This window comes from Rousettus aegyptiacus, unplaced genomic scaffold (genome assembly GCF_014176215.1).
Source record: "Rousettus aegyptiacus isolate mRouAeg1 unplaced genomic scaffold, mRouAeg1.p scaffold_m13_p_3, whole genome shotgun sequence".
In the NCBI taxonomy this organism is placed as follows: Eukaryota; Metazoa; Chordata; class Mammalia; order Chiroptera; family Pteropodidae; genus Rousettus; species Rousettus aegyptiacus.
Genome location: NW_023416306.1, coordinates 84,172,757 through 84,194,777, shown reverse-complemented (window position 1 = coordinate 84,194,777; position 22,021 = coordinate 84,172,757). Strand labels below are relative to the sequence as shown.

Genomic DNA, 22,021 nt, shown 5'->3' with positions numbered 1-22,021 from the left:
GTCCTCTTACCCAGCTGGCTCCAGAATGCTGCAGCTGGGATACAGTTGACCCTTGAACAACAAGGCGAGAACTGTGTAGGCCCGCTTATATGCAATTTTTTCAATAAATACTGTAAATGTATTTTCCTTATGATTTTCTTAATAACATTTTTTCTCTAGCTTACTTTAAGAATATAGTAATAGTACATACATAAATATGTGTTAATCGACTATTTATGTTATCAGTAAGGATTCCAGTCAACAGGTTATTAGTAATTACGTTTTTAGAGAATCAAAAGTTGTATGTGAATTTTCAGCTGGCTGCTCAGGTCGTCGGTGCCCCTAACTCCCACGCTGTTCAAGGGTCAACTGCATATCACCCAGGTAGAAAATTATAATGTACTTTTGTGTAAAATGTGACCAGCCCCAGAAGAAAGATCCAAAGATACTAATATGTTCCAGAGACTGACAACACACCCAATTAATCAGAGAATCCAATTAGCTTTTCAGTGTCTCAATCCTAAAGGTGAACAGTCAAGTAAGATTCCTTAAGATATTCCTAGGATGAAACAGAGACCAAAACAAACAATCATGACATAAATAACCTGAAGGGAAAAAAAGACAAAGCAGGGAAAACTTTTCAAAAGCTATCATTAATATCTTTGGAGAGAAAAGAGAAAATATTCCATCTATAAAATAAGAACAAGATGTTATAAAAATAAAAAGCACTGAGAAAACAAATAACAAAAATCTCCTGAAAATTAAAAATGTGACACTAATGGTTAAAAGAGACAAATAATAAACACATAATATACTGTATGCCAGATAACAGGTACCAAGGAGAAATTTTAAACAGAAAAGAAAGATTTAAAAAATGCCAGGATGTTAGGCTTTTTAATAGGGTGGTCAGTCACCTTTCATGTAAACAGAAAAAAAATCAAGGAGTTATCTGGAAGAAGGGCATTCCAGGCAAAGAGGAGAAAAAATACAAAGTTCTGGGGACAGAAATGTTGCTGATGAGTCTTAGATTAAGAAGTCAGCCAGAGTATTATTTTAAGATATAAGCTGAATCATGTCAGTATTTTGCTCAAAATCCTCCAATGTCTTTCTTTCTTATTCCCATTAAAAGTCAAAAATTCTTACATAACCTAAAAGGTATATGCGACATGGGCTCCTCTTCACTCTATGACTTGATCTCCTATCTTACGCTACCAATACTTCCCAAGTGGATCTACAGATTCAGCGTAACTCCTACCAAAATCCTAGTGCCTCCTGAAGAAAGTGACAAGATGATTCAATGGAGAAAAACAATATTTTCAACAAATCATGCTGGGATAACTGGATATCCACACGCAAAAGTATGATGTTGGACTGCTATCTCACATCAAAAGGAACCACTAAAAAAGTAAAAAGAGCCTTTCGGCCAGAACCCTCATCTTCCAGTAATGCGCCAAAATGAACAACACGAAGGAAAAGAGAGACACCTGCTATATGTTCTCTAGGCCTCTTAGAAAACATGGAGTTGTTCCTTTGGCCACATACACGTAAATCTGTAAGAAAGGAGACATTGTAGACCTCAAGGGAATGAACACATTTCAAAAGGAACGCCCCAAAAATGCTACCATGGCAAAACTGGAAGAGTACAATGTTACTCGGCATGTTACTGGTATTGTTATAAACAAACAAGTTAAGGGCAATATTCTTGCCAAGAGAATTAATGTACATATTGAGCATATTAAGCACTCTTAAGAGGCCAAGATAGCTTCCTGAAATGTGTAAAGGAGGATGATCAAAAAAATAAAAGGAAGCCAAAGAGAAAAGTACCTACCCAGAGAAACACACTTTGTGACAACTAACACTCTGTGAAAGGAGTCTGAGCTGCTGGAACCCATTCCCTATGAATTCATGGTATGATGGGTGTAAAAAGAAAGAAAAGAAAAGAAAAAAAAGAAAAGAAAAGAAAAGAAAAAAGAAAAGAAAAGAGAAAAGAAAAGAAAAGAAAAGAAAAGAAAAGAAAAGAAAAGAAAAGAAAAGAAAAGAAAAGAAAAGAAAGAAAAAAAGACCTCTAATTGAAACAGACCCAAAGAAATATTTGAAGAAAAAAAAAAAAAAAAAAGCAAAGCGATAAGCTATAAATTGGGATGCTTTTTTTGTTAACATATAACTAAATAGGACCGGTACTTCAGATTTATAAAAAACTTGAAAAACAAAGGTAAACAAAGAACAGGCATTTCAAGATACATAAATGACCATAAATATATATAAAAAGATGTGTAAGGAAATGCAAATTATTTTTCTTTTTGTTGTGCTTTGAAAATGCAAATTATAACTACAATAAGATACCATTTTATAACCATTAGATTGTCAAAATTTAAGAAGTCTGACAATAAGCTGTGCTGGCAAGGAATGAAGCAAAGGGAATTTTCAGCTGCCACTGTTAGTGTACAATGGTACAACCATCTAGGAAAACAGTTTGGGATTACCTTATAAAACTAACATGCACATATTCTACTGAACTAGCAGTTCCATTTCGAAGTGTGTGTGTGTGTGTGTGTGTGTGTGTGTGTGTGTGTGTGAGAGAGAGAGAGAGAGAGAGAGAATGTGTGTATATATATCTCATAAGATTTAATAAAAAGTGATGAGGAAGACTGGCATGAGCATGTTTAAAGCAGCAACATTTGTAATAGTAAAAACAAAAACCAAATACCTACTGACAGGAAAATGGACAAATCAATTATGACATAGTCATACCACACAAATTTTTATTGCAGTACAATATAGATGATATTTACCACTTAAATAGTCATATTTCTTTTAATTAAGATATAATTGACATATAACACTAAGTTAGTTTCAGGTATTCAATATAATGACTTGCTATTTGTGTATACTGATGTGGTCACCACAATATGTCCAATTAACATCTACCACCATGCATAGCTACATATTTTTTTCTGTGATACAAACTTTTAAGATCTACTCTCTCAGCAAATATAAAACAAAGCATTAAGTATAGTCATCTTCCTGTACATTACTTCTCCAGTGATTATTTATTTTATAACTGGAAGTCTGTACCTTTTGATAACCTTTACCTATTTTACCAACCCCTATCCCTACCTCTGGAAACCACCAATCTGTTCTCTAAGCCATTTTAAATGCACAATTTAGTGGCATTGAATACATTCACATTTTTGCATAACCATCACCACTTTCCCTCTCCAGAGCTTTTCATCCCAAACTGGAACTCCGTACCCAATAAACAATGACCCCCTATTCTCCTAATAACATGAATTTCTTTTTTAATATTCTTTTTTTGTGGTAAAATGTACATAGCATCAAATTTACCATGTAACCATTTTTAAGTGTACAATTCAGTAGTAGTAAGTATATTTATTGTTGTGCAACCATCACCACTATCCACCTCCAGCAATTTCAGTTAAACTTCAAGTCTGTACCCAGCAAAGAATAACTGTCCACTCCTACCAACACCATATAACAAATTACATGCAATAAGATGGATGAATCTTAGATACATATTGCTGAGGAAAAAAGTCACAGAAGACCACATATATATATTACTATGTCTGTAAAACTCAAAAACCAGCTAGCTAAATAATCTTAGCTTATGCTTAGAAAAACATTAATTTACTTCACCAATACAATAAATAAGATCTGGAAGAATCTTCTTAAGGTGGCTAGTTGATCTTTTCCTGATAACATTACTTCAGTGCCACGTATATATTTCTTATATAAACAAACATAAACTGGGAATTAGGAGAGTTATAACCACTAAACTGCTTTGGGAAATGGAGTAAGTAAGAGTTTCTTTTCTTAATCCAAACTAAGAAAATAGGTTCCTTAAATTGTTTTTTCGCACTTTGCAAATATTGCTTTTTTTACAAATTGAAGGTAAAACCCTCCATCAGATTATGTTTTACTATAGGCTCAGATGATGATTAGCATTTTTTAGCAATAAAGTATTTTTAAATTAAGGTATGTGCATTCATTTGTTTGCAGACATAATACTATTGCACACTTAACAGACTAAGTATGTCAATATAAGTTTTATATGCCCTCAGAAACCAAAACATTCATATGACCCACTTTAATACAATATTCGCTTTATTGCGGTAGTCTGAAACCAAACCTGCAAGGTATGCCTACAATGTCAAGAGACTGAATTGAGGCACACAGGTTACCAGATTAACAATATAATTTGTTCTTAAGTGAAACTTAACACACAAATATAGTGGTAGATTTCAACATTAGTCAAGTTACCACTGTTAAGAAAACAAAATGCATACACTATAAAAACCAAGTAGTTCAATCTGCTAGCATTTAAGATAAATATAGCTGAGATTATATCTGGGCTGTGACAGCTCTTGCACATGACACTAGACTTCTTTTAACAAGTAACAAAGGATTATAAAAAAATTATTGAGCAGAGAAGTAACAATATATATTATAAAGATATTGTGACTCAAATTGGAAAAAATGATAGTTATACTTTAACTTTAATGGAAGATCATCCTTATTACCAAAGCACCAAGAAGCTCAATTTTCTTGATGGTTAAAATGTAGACAGCAGAAGCTAGACACTAAAGAATATTCTTTTGCTCACATAAAGTAATCTTTATAAAATACAATGTGTAAAAGGCAAAGTAACTATTTACAAACTCAGAAAATTATTTATACTTCTTACTTTGAAATTTTATTCAAGAATTCATTAAAAATGATTAAAAAGTAAGCTCTGATTATCATACTCATAAAAAAAGAAAAAGGTAGTCAATGGTTTGATGTAAATCAAACTATTTAATTGCTACTTACCAATAACATTTCTCCACAGAAAGCAGAGGAATAACCTTTGAATTTCACAAAAGACAAATGCAAGAAGGGTCTCAAATTAAAACAGATGGACTAATTTTAAATCATTCTGTTTTTAATTGTACAGCATTTTATCACAGGGAATCTTAGGTAACTTAGTCCTAAGTTGTGTCAATTCCAACTTCATTAACTTATTACACAATTTATAAAAGCTTTAAGAAATAAAAAGTAAATTAGGGTTGATTCTCTTCATATTTTTAGAAGCCACAAAAGTATTATTAAGAATTCTAGTTATTTCTTCCATACTTCTTTGAAAATATAAACTAAACATACTTACTGTTGGTTTTTTTCATTTAGAGTATTCATGCCCTGGAGATCTGAAAGAGGTGTTCTGGGATTTTTCCGGGTTATACCTAACATATAAAAAGAAGAAATTATCAAATCAATGTTAAGAAAAACTACACATGAACCAATATGTCTGCGGACAAATGAAATTAATATATTTTGATAATAAATATTTGCTAAACAAGATATAAGTTTGATTTTTAAAAATCAACTATATTTCTATACATTAGTAATAAACAATCGGAAAATGAAATGAAGAAAACAATTCCATTAATAATAACATCAAAATCATATAGAAGGAATAATCTAAAATGTCTGTATTGAAAACTACAAAACAAAACATTGTTAAACAAAATTAAAGAATATCTAAATAAATGGAATGCCATCTATGCTCAGGGACTGGAAAACTTAACGGTGCTAAGAGGGAAATGCCTACCAAATTGATCTACAGATCTATGCAATCTTTATTAAAATACCAGCTGCCTTTTATTGAAGATATAAATAAACTGATCCTATAAGTAAAAAGTATATGCAAGGGACCCAAAATAGCTAAAACAATGTGGAAAAAAAACATGGTTGGAGAACTCACTCCTCGTAAATTAAGAAGTTACTGCAAAGTAACTGAGACAATATGGTACCAGGATAACAAGAGACAAATAGATTAATGTGAGGACCTAAGAGTACAGAAACAAATTCTTACATTTATCAACAACTTAACTTCGACAATTCAATAGAAAAAAAATCTTTTCAACAAATAGTGTCAGGAAAACTAGATACCACATGCAAAATAATGAAGGTGAATCAAAGACCAACATTAAAGTGATAAAAGTATAAAACTTAAAAGAACACAAAGAAGTACACAATGCAATGTATATATATGCCTTACTGTTGAATTGTACACCTGAAACTTACTGGATTTCCTTAACCAATGTCACCATAATAAAAATTTTAAAAAAAGAAAAAGCAAGTAAGTAAATAAATACATAAAATCTAGTTTTAAAAAATAAAAATAAAAATCTTATTCCCTCTAAAAAAATTTTTAAAAAGAAAAAAGAAAACAAAGAAGTAAATCTTTCTGACATTGGATTAGCCAGCAGTACTCAGATATGACATCAAAAGCACAAACAACCAAACAAAAATATGGGTAACTGGACATCATCACAATTTTAAACTCTTATGATTGAAAGGACACTGTGTATCAACAAAGTAAAAAGACAATCCGCAAAATGGTAGAAAATGTCTGCAAATTAAACATCTAATAATAAATTCAAATCTAAATATAAAAACTCTTGCAACTGAAAAATAAAAGGACGATCAAATTTTAAAAATGAACAAAAGATGTGAATATTTTTCCAAAGACATGCAAATGGATAATAAGCACACGAAAAGATGTTCAACATCATTAGTCATCAGAGAAATGCAAAACAAACTACAATAAGGTACCAGTTCACACCAACTAGGATACCTATAATAAAAAAGACAGTAAAAGTGTTGGCAAGGACATGAAAAAAATGGAACCTTTCAAACACAGCTGAATGTGTAATGATGATCACTTTGTAAAACAGTCCAGCAGTTCATCAAAAATTAGTTACCATATATCCCAACAATTCCACTCCTATGTACTTAAAAGAACTGAAGACACATGTTCACACACACGTAAAAACTGTCACTGGAAATATGTCTTGAGACCAACCAATTCAGATAAAACTTTGAACAACTTCATTTTCTTATATATCTGATTGCGCTGTTTTCATTTATTCAGTTCCTAAGTCATAGACACTAAATTCCCTATGACAAATTACCATTTTCTATCCATCATATCTATTCTTTACTTCTGTGTACTGAAACATAATTATCTCAGGCCTTTTCTCAATATTAGACATTAAATTTTCAGCTGTTTCCTTGATTTCTTGAGCTTGTACAGGTATTGCTTTACACCTGTGCTTCTTTTAATAGCCTAATACCTATTTTCAATATTATAATGATATTTTATAGCCTCATATTTGAACTACTGCTTTACTGAATTCATGTTCTTAGATTCTTCTATACTTTAAAATGCTCATAGGGAATTTTCTTCTCTTTCTGGTTGTATCTTCCTTGAAAACATGATAGGGTGTTTCTTTTAGGGTGGCTCTTTTATGCACGTTAGTTGACTTTCTTATTTCCCTCTATGTAATGATTTTAATATCAATTATTAAATATTTTCAACATTAAAAAGCTATATTAAAAAAAACAATGGCATGTATGATAGAAGCTTTGTTAAACTCTCTTGCGACCAAATCAAAGTTGTGACAGAAACGAGAAGCAAACAGCAAGCAGTCGCCTGGGACCTAGACAAACAGAAGTACTATAACTAGGGAAATACTTAATCAACCTGCAATGGTAGAAAGCAGAGGGGAGCAAAGACGCAAGGCTGCCTGGTCCCCAGCAGTTGAGTAGGACAGAGGCAGAGGCTGGCAGCAGCTGCGGATGCCTCTTAAAGGGGCTGTGTCCGCGAGTGGACTTTCACAGTTGACAGACCTGCCCACTCTGAGCACAAGCACAGGGTTAGTTGCTTTGGGGTGGGGAGGGCACCAGGGACTTACAGAGGAACACTGAGTTGCAAGAGAAAAGGATAGAGGCAAGGCTTTCGCCCACAGAAGTGCTGGCTGTATCCATCGTACCTCTGTTGAGCCCTCCCCCTCCCAGTGTGTGGACACAGCAGGGCCAGAGTTGAGATGTTGTCAAACTGGATAACAGAGGTCACTCCACCCAGAGGATTCCCTGAAACTCCGCCTCCCCAAATATGCAGTCCCACCCAAATAACATCTACGTGTGTCCTTGGGGAGCCTGGTGCTCCTTGCAGAGCAGCAACAAGACTCACACTGGTACTAGCTGGCCTCGGTTCCTGGTGTGGTTTCTTGAGGCAACTAAAAGCACAGCATCTGTGATTGCTTGCTGAATCTTAACAGGTGGCCCCAGGGGAGCACAGAATGAGGCTAAACTTGGCCTGCAGCTGAACCCCTCTCAGGACTGTGCCACTGGACACCTACTACACAAAAGTGCACTAGTAAGACTGAGAGACGAAGGAGCTTTCTTAGTATATACAGACAGACACAGAAAGACAGCCAAAATGGAAAGATAAAGAAGCAGAAACCATATGAAAGAACAGAATAGAGCTCCAGGAATAATAGAGTAAGGCAAGCTAACAGATGCAGAGTTCAAAACACTGGTTATAAAGATGCTCAATGAACTTAGGGAAAGTGTTCATGAATGAACTCAGTGAGAACTTTAACAGAGATAAAAAATACCAAAATGAAAATGTAAATTATAAAACGAAGAACACATTATCTGAAATGAAGAACACATTATCTGAGATGCAGAGTATACTCGAGAGAATCAACAGAGTAGATAAAGAAGATCAAACCACCGATATAGAGGATGGAAAAGCCGAGGACACATAATCACAAAGGCAAGATAAAAGAAGCCAAGACTGAAATAATAATTTAAGGAGCTGAATGAAATAAGTGAGAGAAAGACAAACATTGCATGAATCCACATACATGTGGAATCTAAAGAACAAAATAAACAACAACAACAACAAAAACAAAAATAAACTCATAGATACAGAGAACATTTTGAGGGCTACTAGACAGGAGGGGCGTTGGGGGATGGCAAAATAAGGCAAATAATTAGTACCAGAATAGACATGGAGAAGTACAGTATAGCATGGGGAAGATGGTTAATAATGTAATAAATATGTAAGGAAAAAGGGGTACCTTATTAGTGGGGTAATCGCTTTATGAGTTATGTGGATCTCTGATCACTACATTATACAACTGAAATGAACACATTACTGGATTGCAACTGTAATTGAAAGAAAACTTATTGATATGTACAATGTAAATTGTACAAGCAACTAATTGATATGTACAATGTAAATTGTACAAGCAACTAATTGTCTATTACATTTCAATAAAGCTGGGGGGAAAAAACCCTGTGTGAATGCATAAACAAATAACAACAAAAAGCCATACGAATAATATACTGAATACTTGCAAATGATCACTCCAATTAGAAAATAAAGACTAGTGCACCTGTCTGATCCCATTCCAACAACATCAGACCCCAATGTTGCCCACTTGGAATTATTATAGAAAGACTTTAAAATAGCTATCATAATGCTCAATGACTTGAGATGGTCTTACTGAGTCAACAGATTAAAAAATCTCAGGAAAGAAATGGAAACTAAAATATTAGGAAACCAAAAGGATATTCTGGAACTAAAATCTGAGAACTTCTGAAATTAAAAATTCATGAACTTGAAATCAGATAAATAAAAATTATCCAATTTGAAAACAAGAAAAAATAGAAATGAACACAGTATCAGGAATCTATGAGACAATATCAAATATTCTAAGAACATATCACCAGTGTCTAAAAAGGAAAAGAGAAACTGCAGCAGAATAATCTGCTGGAAGAAGCACTGTTCTTTTGTTGAGTCCCGTCCCCCGCCCCCGATTCAGCGGAGGAAGTAGACAAGAGTCCAAGAAGTGCAGAGTCCCAAACAAGACAAGACCCAAGAGGCTCACACCGAGACACATTATAACTAAAATGTGAAAGGTTAAAGACAAAGAGAGAATCTTAAAAGCAAAAAGAGAAAGGCAGCTCGTTTCTTACAAGGATATAAGAATGTCAGCTGATTTTTCAACAGAAGCTTTGCAGGCTGGAAGGGATTGCCATGAAATATTCAAAGTGATGTAAAGCAAGGGCCTACAACCAAGATTATTCTACTCAGCAAAGTTATCATTTAGAATCAAAGGACGAATAAGGAGCTTCTCACACAAGAAAATCTAAAGGAGTTCATCATCACCAAACCAGTATTACAAGAAACATTAATGAGACTCTTTTAAAAAGGGGAAAAAATATCAAAAATATGAATGATAAAATGGCTATAACAATATACCTAGCAATAATTACTTTAAATGTAAACTAATTAAATGCTCCAAACAAAAGACAGGATGGCTAACTGGATAAAAAAACAAAACTCCTACATATGCTGCCTACAGACACTTCACATTGAAAAACACAGACTGAAAAGTAAAAGGATGGAAAAGATACTGTATGAAGATGGAAATAAAAAAAAAGGTAGGGAAGTAATACTATACCAAAACAAAATAAACTTTTAAAACAAAGGCCATAGCAAGAGATAAAGAAGGACCCAGTAATTCCACTTCTGGGTATTTATCCAAAGGAACCCAAAACACTACTTCGAAGGGGCATGCGAATCCATATGTTTATTGCAGTATTATTTACAATAGTCAAGATATGGAGGCAACTTGGTGTCCATCAATGGCTATACGGATAAAGAAATGATACACACGTGTCTGTGTGTATCTATATATGTATATGTATAATGAATATTAGTCATAAAAAAGAATAAAATCTTGCCACCTGTAACGACATAGATGGATCTAGAAGGTATTGTGCTGAGTGGAATAACTTGGAGAAATGTAATGCCCTAAGAAAATAAATGAACAAACAAAGAAGAAACAAACTTATAGATACAGATAACATTTTGATGGCTGCCAGATGGGAGGGGTGTTAGGGGGAATAGGTGAAAAAAGTAAAAGGGATTAAGAAGTACAAATTGGTAGTTATAAAACAGTCATGGAGATGTAAAATACAGCATAAGGAATACAGTCAATAATATTTAATAACTATATATGGTGTCAGATGGCTAGATCACTTCGTGAGTTGTATAAATATCGAATCACTGTATTTTAAACCTGAAACTAACATAATACTGTATATTAACTCTAATTGAAAAAAATCTATTTTCAAAAAGAGCAACTGGTAATCAGTTGATACAATCTATCCCAATTGGAAACTTCAATGTCCAAAAAAGAAAAGAAAACATATGTACACAAAATGACTCAAACAATAATGTTTACAGCAGGGTCTCTCACAATAGCTCAAAACAGCATACAATCCTTATATCCACCAAGAAACAAATGAGAAACACAAAGCTGTATCTATATATACCTGTATATGTCTGTTTGTATACACAATGGAATAAAAGCCAGCAACAAATTATTGATACATGGAACAACACAAATAAATATGCATATCATGTTGCATAACAATCAGAACACAAAAGAATATATAGTGTATGGTTCCATTTCTGTAAAATTTTTAGAAAAGGTAAAACTCATTTACAGTAATGGAAATCTTAACAAGAGTTGCCTAAAGGACATGGGAAAATGTACAAGAGAGCAAGAGTAAATTTTCTGATACAGCTTTACTCCAATACTTTACTTTTAATCTTGTTGGATTCATATGTTTTAGGTTTGTCTCTTATAAACATTTTGGAGCTTAATTTTATTTTTCATAATTGCATAATCTCTTAACTGTTTACTTTGGATCATTTTAATTTATTGCTATCATGATATATCTGGAATTTTTTCTGCCTTTTTATTTTATGTTATGCCTTTTATTTACTCTAATTATTGTATAATTTTATCCACACTTCTACCGAAGTATTTTCTTTATATAGATTCTTTTGTGTTTCATAAGTTAGCGATACTCTCCTCTTTGATAATCCTTGAATTTTTAACATATTTATGAATTCTAAACTAAATTCTGTATTTTCTTTTCCTAACAAGTATAAAAACCTTCTAAGGCTTTGATTCTCATCATTCCATTCCTGTAACAGCTGTTGTTACCCAGTACTTACTTTCACCTTGTTTTCTTCCCATTAACCAAGTGAATTAGACATTACTGTTTTACAAATCATTTATTTATATTTACACACATATATCAATTTCTTTATTAGATCTCAAAACTTTCCAGTGAGTTCAGCTTCTGTCTTTCTCCACTAAATCTTTTCATAAGTTCTACTGGTAAAGATCTGTTCAGATTACTATCTTTATTTATTGCCATTGTTCATCTTTGCCTGGTATATCTTTGTTCATCCTTTTACTGTTATCATTTTTTAAATCTTATATTTAATTAAACTTTCTGAAAAATGCATTTTGAGATTTTAATTGGTAAGATTAATCTATTTTTATTAATTTTAAATAGTACTTGCTTCTTGTATTTTACTTCATATTTTCCATTTATTTTTCTTTAAACTCATTTTCTCCTTCTTAGTTTTCATTTGATAAAGGTTTCTTATGTTTCATTAAAATATAAGATTCCACTTTTATTATTATTGTAGTTGTCTATCTTGTACACATTCATGTTTATTTATCCATATTGTATCTTAAATTTGATAAATATCCATATTTTACTAATTCAAGAGAAATATAGCTCCCTGTCTTCTCTGTCAGCTTCACTGAAATACATATTAGCATTTGTTTCTATCTACCATTTTCAAACAGAAATTCTGGTCATGCATCATTAAAAAAAATTTGACATTCTTCATTCCATGAAAAATATTCTCTTCAAGGTATATGTCTGTGACTTATGTTAGGATTCATGAAATGTAAATTTGTTATTGGGGTAAAACTTATATATAGTAGAATATATGCCTTTTAAGAATACAGTTAAATAAGTTTAGACAAAACCACCATAAAAAGGAGATACAGACCATTTGCATCATCTTCAAAAGATCCCTCATGTCATTTTTTGGACAATCCCCCACATACCCTCCTGGGTCAAGGTAACCACTAATTGTCCACATGGACTGGTTTGCATCTTTTAGAATTTGATTTAAATGGAATAAAACAGTATGCCCTCTTTTGTGTAGGGTTTCAGTCAGCATAATATGTTGGAAATTGATTAATAAAAGTCTTTGTGTAAGTATGTTTCTCTCAGGTAAATATCTCAATGAAATTAATGGAACATGGAAAATATATGCTTCACATTTATAAAAAACTGACAAATTGTTTTCCAAAATAACTGTACTATTTTATATTGCCGATAGAGTACATAAGCATTTTATTTGCTCCACATTCTTGTCATCAGTTTTATCAACTTAAAATTTAGCCATGATTCAAGGTGTTAATGTGACCTCATTGTGATTATAATTTGCATTTACCCGATGACTAATAAAGCCTGATAATCTTTCATGAGTCTATGGACCATTCACATATCTTCTTTTTGGACGAATATATTCGAATCTTTGGCCATTTTTAACTGAATCATTTGTCTTATTATTGCAGGAATATTTTTATATTTTGTTTTCATGTCCATTATCAGTTATCTGTATTATAAATTATTACAAATACTGTTTCCCAGATATGGTATACTTTTTGTTTTCTTAACAATATCTTTTTAAAAGCAAAAGTTTTCAATTTTAGTGAACCTCTAATTTTGTCATGCTTTTTCCTTTTATTGTTCATGCTCTTATGCCCCATCTAAGAAATCTTTGTCTGTTACAAGATTACAAAGATTTTTCTCTCAGGTTTTTTTCCACAAATTGAACAGTTTTACTCTTTACGTTTTGAGTTAATTTTTATGTATAATATAAAGGGTCAAAGTTATCCTCTAATATATGGCTATGGAGTTGTTCCAGTGTCATTTGTTTAAAAGACTACATACTTTACCCCACTGAATTATTTCAGTACCTTCGCAGAAAATCAATTGACCATGAGTATGTTAATCCATTCCTGGGCTCTTTCTTGGTTCTACTGATCTTCTGATTCTTACACTAAGAGAACAATGTCATGATTTTTTTAGTCTTGAAATCATACAGTGTAAGTTTTCCAGCTTTGTTCTTTCAAAATTATTTTGGTCATCTTAGGTATACACATTTCTATATAAATAAGTAATCGGTTTGTGAATTTCTACCCCAAAAAATCTGCTGTGATATTCACTGGGATTACATCCAATCCATAGATCCATTTACGAGAGAACTGATATCTCAGAACTACTAAAATATGTATTTATGTTCGCCTATTTAGGTATTTTTCATTTTCTCTAAGGTACAATGGTCTAACACATATTTTGTTAAATTTATCCCTACGTATTTCATGTTTGGGTATGTTATATTATTGTCCATTGCATATTAAGTTGCTCCAAAACCTAGTACTTAAGAACAACAAATAGTTATCATATCACAGGGTGTCTAAAATAACAAGTTTCAAGAGCTGCTTAGCCAGTTAGTTCTAACAAATGGCAGTTTGCTACTCTCAGAAACAATGATCAGAGAGAGAGCTAACAAGCAAAAAATTGCCTAACATGGAAACTGCAATCTTTCATAACTTAATATCAGAAATGTCATGCTATTGCTTCTGCCATGTCTTATAGGTCACATAGACCAACAGTGGTAAAATGTGGGAGGAGACTAAACAGGGTTGTAACTACCAGGAGACGGGAATAACTGGGGAATATCTAGGAGGCTGGCTGCCATAGCTGTGGAAACAGCATTTATAAATTTCACTTTCCAAGTATTCATGGCTAGAATATTACAGTTTGATTTCATATGTATACCTGGTATCTTGTGAGACTGTTAAATTCCTTTTAGACTGAAGAGCATTTTTTAAACTCCTAGCACTTTCTATGTAGATGATCATGCTGTCTACAATTTCCTTTTCAATCTTAAGTACATTTTATTTCTTTTTGTTACCTTATTGTACTACGACCTTTAGTACAATGTTGAACTGAGTGGAAAAAGCAGCCATCTTTGCCTTGTTCTCAAGGTCAGGAAAGAAGTATTCAATCTCTTACCACTAAGTGTAAAGTGTGCTGTAGGGTTTTCATGTGTATTCTCTACAAAGATGAAAAAGCTGCCTTCTAGTCCTAGGCTGCTAAGTTTTTAAATAGAAATGGGTACAGAATTGTGACAAACTCTTTTTATCAATCTACTGAACTAATCATGCTTTTTTTCTTTTTTAGATGGTTAATATGGTAAGGTATATTGATTTTCTATTATCAAACAACCTTATATTCCTACAATACATTCTACTTAGCTATCATGTATTATCCTTTAATATATTCCTGAATTCAATGTGCTCTTATTCAGGATCTTTACAACAATCATAGTAAAGAATGTTGGTCTGAGTTTTCCTATAGTATTTTTGTCTTGCTTTGGTATTTGAGTAATAATACTGACCTCATGATATGATTTATATGGTGCTTCTCACTTCTATATTTTCTGAAGGAGATGAGAACTGGTATTATTCCTTTATTAAATAAACATTTCTTAAGTAAAATTCACTACTGAAGCTATCTGGATCTGAACTTTTTTGTGCTTATGTGTGGGGAAAGTTTATTTATAAATCCAACATCATTAATAGATATAAGACTAATCAGATTTTTTATTTTTCCCTGGGTCCACTTAGATGACTTGTTAACATTCAATGACCTGGTCCATTTCATCTATTGAATTTACTGGCATAATGTTAATAATTTTTCCTCAATCTTTGATGTCTGTACCATATACAACTGTGTCTACTCTTTCATTCCAGATAATAGCTTTGTTCTTCACTCATGGTCCTTGATCAGAATGGCTAGAACTGCACTTGCCAATTCAGCAGTCACTAGCCATATGTGGCCATTTAAATTTAAGGTGATTTAATTAGAGTTTCAGGAGGATTTTGTTTTTGTTTTTGTTTTGTTTTTTAAATTTCGGGCACTTAACAGCCACATGTGGCTAATATCCACAGTTTTGGACAGCATAGTTGGAAAACATTTCCATCTTCACGGAAAGTGCTACTGGACAGTGCTGGGCTCAAACTCTATCAATTTTATTACTCTTTTCGAAAAACCATCTTTTGGTTTCCACTGATTTTCTCTACTTTTGGTCTGTTTTCTATTCACTGATTTGAGCTCTTAATTTTATTGTTCACTTCTTTCTTGTTGTTTTAGGTCTAATAAGTTTTCTTGATGTAGCTTCATAAGGTGAGAGCTTAGACGATTAATTTTTGACCTTATTTTTTCTAATATAAATATTTAAGGCTATCGATTTTCTTCTAAGGACTTCTTTAGCTGCATAACTCATGAGTTATTTATACATGTTGTTTATTTTCCGAATACATAAGAGTTTTCAGATAAATATATTACCGATTTATATTTTAATTCCATTTTGGTCAGACAACATACTTTAAATTTCAACCATTTGTGTGACCATACTAATGCCTGAGGTCAGAGACATTAAGGCACTTGAACATCATAATCTCCACTGTCCCAAAACTAGATTGAAGATCAAAAGTATGAGTTCGAATTGAAATGATATTCTTCTATTCTATCCTCTTTCTAGTCCTCCTACCATCTTATTCCTTCTCCTTTCCAGGGCTCCTGACCTTTGAAGAAATGGGGCTGCAGTTAAAACTCCCACAAATCCCAATATACTCTTACCCCTCTAATTTCCTCCCGACCAAATCTCAGAGGATACTCACAGGAGAGAGGTGCGAGCACTAGAAATGAAGAAAGTAAAAAGAGCCACAATACTTTATATGTCTAATCTCAAAGGTCATACACACTGTTACTTTGACCACCTTCCATTTGTTAGAAGCCAGTCATTAAGTATAGCACATGCCTTTTGAAGTGAGGAGTACCAAAGAATTTGTAGACACATTTTAATCCACCAGGAAAATGAAATTCAAAATGTAATTTTTTCCCTCTCTTTAATTCCCCCACCCCCACTTCCACACCTGACCTATGGTTGTTGCCATTTCCCTTAAGAACTGGAGGTGGGGCATCTCCTCACACATGTTCATGGCATGCACCCAGGGCCTGGCCACCCAGGGCCTGGCGCACCCAGGGTATGGTCCGTGGCTCCACCTGGGGTGCAAACACAGGACCTTCTGAGTGTAAAGCAGATGTACTAACCACTACACTATGGAGCCACACAAAAATGTAATAATTTTTACCTTAAATAGTCATACATCTTTTTTAAAGAAATAAGGAAGTAAAAAGTATGTATATTCATTTGTTTTTAGGCATACTTATTATTTCTGGTTTCTTTATTCCTTCTAATAATTCACATATCAGTAAACTGGAGCCCATGGGCCAAATCAAACCCACTAAGTTTTCGCATGGCTGCAAATTAAGAATGGTTTTTACATTTTTAAATGCTTAAGGAAAAAATTCAATGGAAGAATATTTTTGTGATGTGTAAATTACATAACATTTAAATTTCAGTGTATATAATAAACTTTTATAGGAACATGGCCATGCCCATTTGTTTATGTATTGTCTATGGGTCCTTTCACAGCAGAACTGAGTTGTTTCGACACAGACCACCTGAAATGTTTACTATATAGCCATTTAAAGAAAAACTTTACAGACTCTACTATGTATCCCAGTTATTACCTGGAGGTGTCATTTCCCTTTATCCTGTATAATTTCCATTATCATTTCTCATAGAATATGTATTATGGTGACAAATTCTCTCAAATTCTGTTTATCTGAAAACATCTCTATTTTGGCTTTATTTTTGAAGGATACTTTTGCTAACTGATAATTTGACATTGTAGATAATAACACTGGATTTTGAAAACTGCTGATTTTTCTTCTAACAGACCGTTAACCTGTCTGGTCCCCAACTACAAATATAGAAATATTGCCTGAAAGTATTTTGGTTTGGGGGTTTCATTTTGTTTTTATTTTAGTTATGATTTTTGGATATATTTCAGCCTCTATTGCTTTTAATGAGAAGTCAGGTGTTAATCATATCATTATTCCCTAGTATTTAGTATGCCATACTTTCCCTTCACTGCTTTCAAGATTTTCTCTTTATCTTTAGTATTCTACATATTGCCTATACTGTGCCTACTTGTGGTTTTCTTTTGTATTTACTCTTCTAGGAGGTCACTGTTCTTGGATCTCTAAGCTAGTTTTTTTAAACCAAACACGAAAAGTTTTCAACCAGTATTTCTTCAAATATTTTTTTTGCTTTTCTCTACTAAATGGAATTCCAACTAAAGTGAATATTCAGCTTTGCCCACACAGGAGCTACATACAGATACCAAAAGCAACAAACTTGCAAATCTCAACCTGCAGTTACCTCTTTCAAAGGTTATCTCCCATTTGGTTTGCAGTGCTTCTTTGACAGGGCTCCTATAGTCTTTCCTGCATACTCACGGCAGTTAGCCAGGTATGGTTGACAGAATTCATACTTTAACTTTGGGTTTCAGCCCTTTGGCAGCTCTTGCATATGATTTTCCTCCTAATTCCAACCTGCTTGCCAGTCCTCAGTCTTGTCCTCTGACACCTGGTTTTCTGTCTCTGGAGTTACAGGAGTTGGAAAGTACTTTATGAAAAAGCTACACATTCATAATTCTTACCCACTATTTTATTTAATGAATGACTCTCCTCTGATTTCTGCTTCTTTTTGGCCTTTTTTGGTCTTTTAGTCCTTTGGGTCTTTTCCAATGCTTTCAAATAGTTTGTTTTTAAATTTTTCCAGGTTTTATCATTGTAACTTGAGGAAGGGGTCATTTACCTCACCAATTTACCATTACCTAAATCTGGTAGTCCCCTGATTTTTTTTTTTAAATCTCCTGAACTTGAACTTATAATTTTATATGTTACAAAATTTTAATTACTGGTAGTACTATAATGGAAAATGGAATAACCTACCTAAAATAACGGAAAAGCTCCAACTTTCACAAATGTAGAAATAAACTTGCATGTGAACACAGACAAATGTACAATTTCCTCATGCAGCCTGTGCTAAAATTGGTGCCTTCCTATTCTGGACCCACATATACCAAGCTGAAATACATTCAAGCCCAAGGTTGTCAGGATGAGAGTCACAAATATCAAAACAAATAAACCACTTCCAACTATTTAAAAGTTAAAAAGAATTAATTTAATCTCCCATAAAAGATTTGTAGACTGTCTTAAATAATGTCCCATGGATTAAAAGATTTAAAAAAGTAAGATGGATAATTGGAATAAAGACTTGTATACCTTTTAGAAATAATAGCAATAATTAAGAGTAACAATTAAAGATGTCTTTTTAAATGAAATACTTACCTTTGTTCTGAGAAAAAATTTTAAATGTTTTTCAGTATGCATCACACATTTTCTTATTGATATCAAGACAGCAAAAGTAAGAATGGAAAAAAAAAAACCCATAACATTTGCTTTTAGGAATTCTGCTTATATTCACTGATAACTGGATACTAAAATTTCATGGACTTTCAATCGCAGAACTGTGAAATTAGCAAAGTATATCTGTAGTGATTTGTAAAATGCTGAGAACAGAATATGTAAGTAATTTAGGTCCATTATATGCTAATTTCTGAGTTAGGCTTCAAGTATTCTGAGTATCCCTTTATTCTCCCTATAGCAATAGCCAAATAACTGTAATCCCACAACAAGCAAAAGAACTCATGTTCATGCAGAATAATTATAAATACCAATAGACAAGGAGGAAATGGAGACCTAGGGCATTTTTTTACACCTATTTTTATTTAAAAAGAACACCCACTATGATTCTGTAATTCTTCCTTAAGCCAAAACATTAAGGTAGTATCTTTGCTCTAAACAAGACATAGGAAAGTCTGATCGAAGGACTGCAATCGAACTAAGTGGATTTACCAATGATACACAAAAGCTCCACTGCTGATTTTGAAATTCAAGCTCAAGCATAAAAATTAGCTGTAATCAGACAAGAGCAGAGGAAATTTCTGGCAGTGCTGGATATATTAATCATCTTGATTGTGGTAATGATTTCACAGGTCCATATATGTGAAAACTTACTAAACTCTATGCGTCTGCATGTAGTTTACTTTACCTCAATTAGATTTCAAGAAAACTTTTTTAAAAAACTCAGCGAGAAAAAAGCTGTTATTCATTTATACCCATTCTCAGCTACTTTATAGCCAAAAATGAAAATCAAGTCAGAGTCCATAACCAAGTATAATAACAAGTATAATTAACTCAAGGATCACAAGCAAATAAACATCTGACTTAAAAGAATAGGTATATCAATTTTTCGAGAGAAAAAATCTAAAGTTTCAATGAAAATATCTTGAGACCAACTGGTCAAAGGCTTATGGAGGTCACACTGCCTATGCAATTTATGTCCCGCCCTGATGTAGAATGCTCCTGGTGTCCATTTCCGAATGGATATGTGATGACAGAGAATTTATCAGGATTTGCAGCCTTACTGTACTTCTCTTCCTTGCACCTCTGCAGAATCTCTAAGCTCCTCTGGTGGACTGGGTGTTGGAGAAAGCTAAAACTATCCAGACTTTTCAAAATTGCACATGGCGCTGTATCATCATGTCCTTAAGAAGCAGAAGAAAAACAAAAACAAAAAATGGAGAAAAGAAAAAGACATTATATAAGCCCAAACCAATAGAGAATCAAGGACAATGCTGCCAACTATCTTTAGTATATAAAAATATACCAAGTAATATAAGTTAAATGTGAATGATTTTTCCAATTAATTTGAGGAAATTACACAACAGAAAAAAAAAATAAAGGTCCTTTTTACGTACTCAAAATGTCATCTTTAGTATTCAAGGTGTTGTATGTTAACACCATACTAAAATGTCTAATTTATGAACAACAAAACAACAACAAAAGTGTCTAATTTAAAATACTAGGCAAATTTCAAAAACTATCTGTATGGTTTAGTTTTTTGGTTTTTCTTTTAGTGGACTCATTTTTATCAGGTATGAAATATAATTAGCATATAGTTGGCAACAATGCAAGGAACGTTGATGAATCCCAAAGAGAAGTTTACTCAAAACAATTTACCAAAAGTTAAACAATTCTTTCACAAATTTTGCAATTAACAACACTTGTAGGAATTCCAGCAAGTGTGTGTCAATGTTGGAAGAGTAGGAAGAAAGCACCGAAGAGCAGAAAAACCCAGCATCACTTCTATATTTGTAAATCTCAAACAAAGCTGTAAAATGTACACCTCATCACCACTTCTGAGTAAAGGGAGACAGAATCAACTACTGGTGGAAAAGGGAAAAGAGCACTTTTAGGTAAGGACCAAAGCCCGATTAGGACTACCAAAACAGCGAATCACTCGAGCAATAAAGGGAGGGAGAGGGAGTTTCAGTACCATAAATATTAGCAATAAGTTGATTTAAAAGAGAAATACAGGTTTTCTGAGTTTACGAGGACTTAAATACCTTTTACTCATAGAACTATCTCTAGATTTAGAACATTAAGTTCAAACAAATGTACATTTCCTTTAAAAAACAAAAGTGAATAGTCAACAATAGAGGCAAAGTAAGCAACACATAAACAATGAACTAAAGTTCCATTTGTGCAGATTTACTGTATAATTAGGAATGAGGTACTATCTATGAATAGTTCTCAAGGCAGAATCTTTTAAAAAGTTAAACAGAGGTAGAGCAATTTAAGGAGGTTTACAAAGCATGGTTTAGTCTATCTATAACTCCTTAAACTGGATTTCTATATCCAGAGAAAAAGCATCTACACTTTAGTTAAGGAGATGAAATCTTATGATACCATAAAATTAGATAATAATATAAACATAAATAGCATCCTTTTTAAAATAAAATGAATTTGAAATCATTTTCATTATCCAATAATAAAAATGTAAGCTAATAAAATTATCTCATTTAGCCGATATGGAGAGCCCATAACTACAAATGTTAAATGTTCTAAAATCAAATAACTATTTACAAGTTACTTTTCATGTCTTAGTCAAAAGATACCTCAGTAAAAAATATGCTATTCCCATTATTATCAATAATTCCCCCCCTAAGATAGGCTGCTTAGAGAATGAATACTTAGACTCAAACTAGCCTATACTTACTTAGCTGGAAGAAGAGGGAGAGATAGCAGTTGAGGAGAACTATTTGAGGGGGAAAAATACCTGGTGAGTTCTACTCATACTCCCATCTACATTGTAATTTTAAAGAGTTATCATCAGACTTTCAGGCCCCTCAATAACTAGCTTAATAACTTACTAGTCAGAAGTATGATTGTGTTATTAAAGTGTTTTGTAAGT

The 22,021-nt window shown here is 32.9% G+C and overlaps 1 protein-coding gene across 10 annotated transcripts in view; it reads right to left on the bottom strand.

Annotated features, from left to right (window-relative positions):
* The window catches only part of MYO9A (myosin IXA), a 224,161-nt gene that overhangs the window by 97,510 nt on the left and 104,630 nt on the right, over nt 1–22,021 (bottom strand). For 9 of the 10 annotated variants that reach the window (XM_036217679.1, XM_036217682.1, XM_036217681.1 and 6 more), the window contains exons 15-16: nt 20,193–20,312; nt 5,141–5,216 (exon numbers count right to left, since the gene is read on the bottom strand). In XM_036217679.1, coding sequence (XP_036073572.1) covers nt 5,141–5,216; nt 20,193–20,312 — 196 coding nt within the window. The remainder of the gene's footprint in view (nt 1–5,140; nt 5,217–20,192; nt 20,313–22,021) is intronic. The other variant, XM_036217683.1, reaches the window with a different exon arrangement.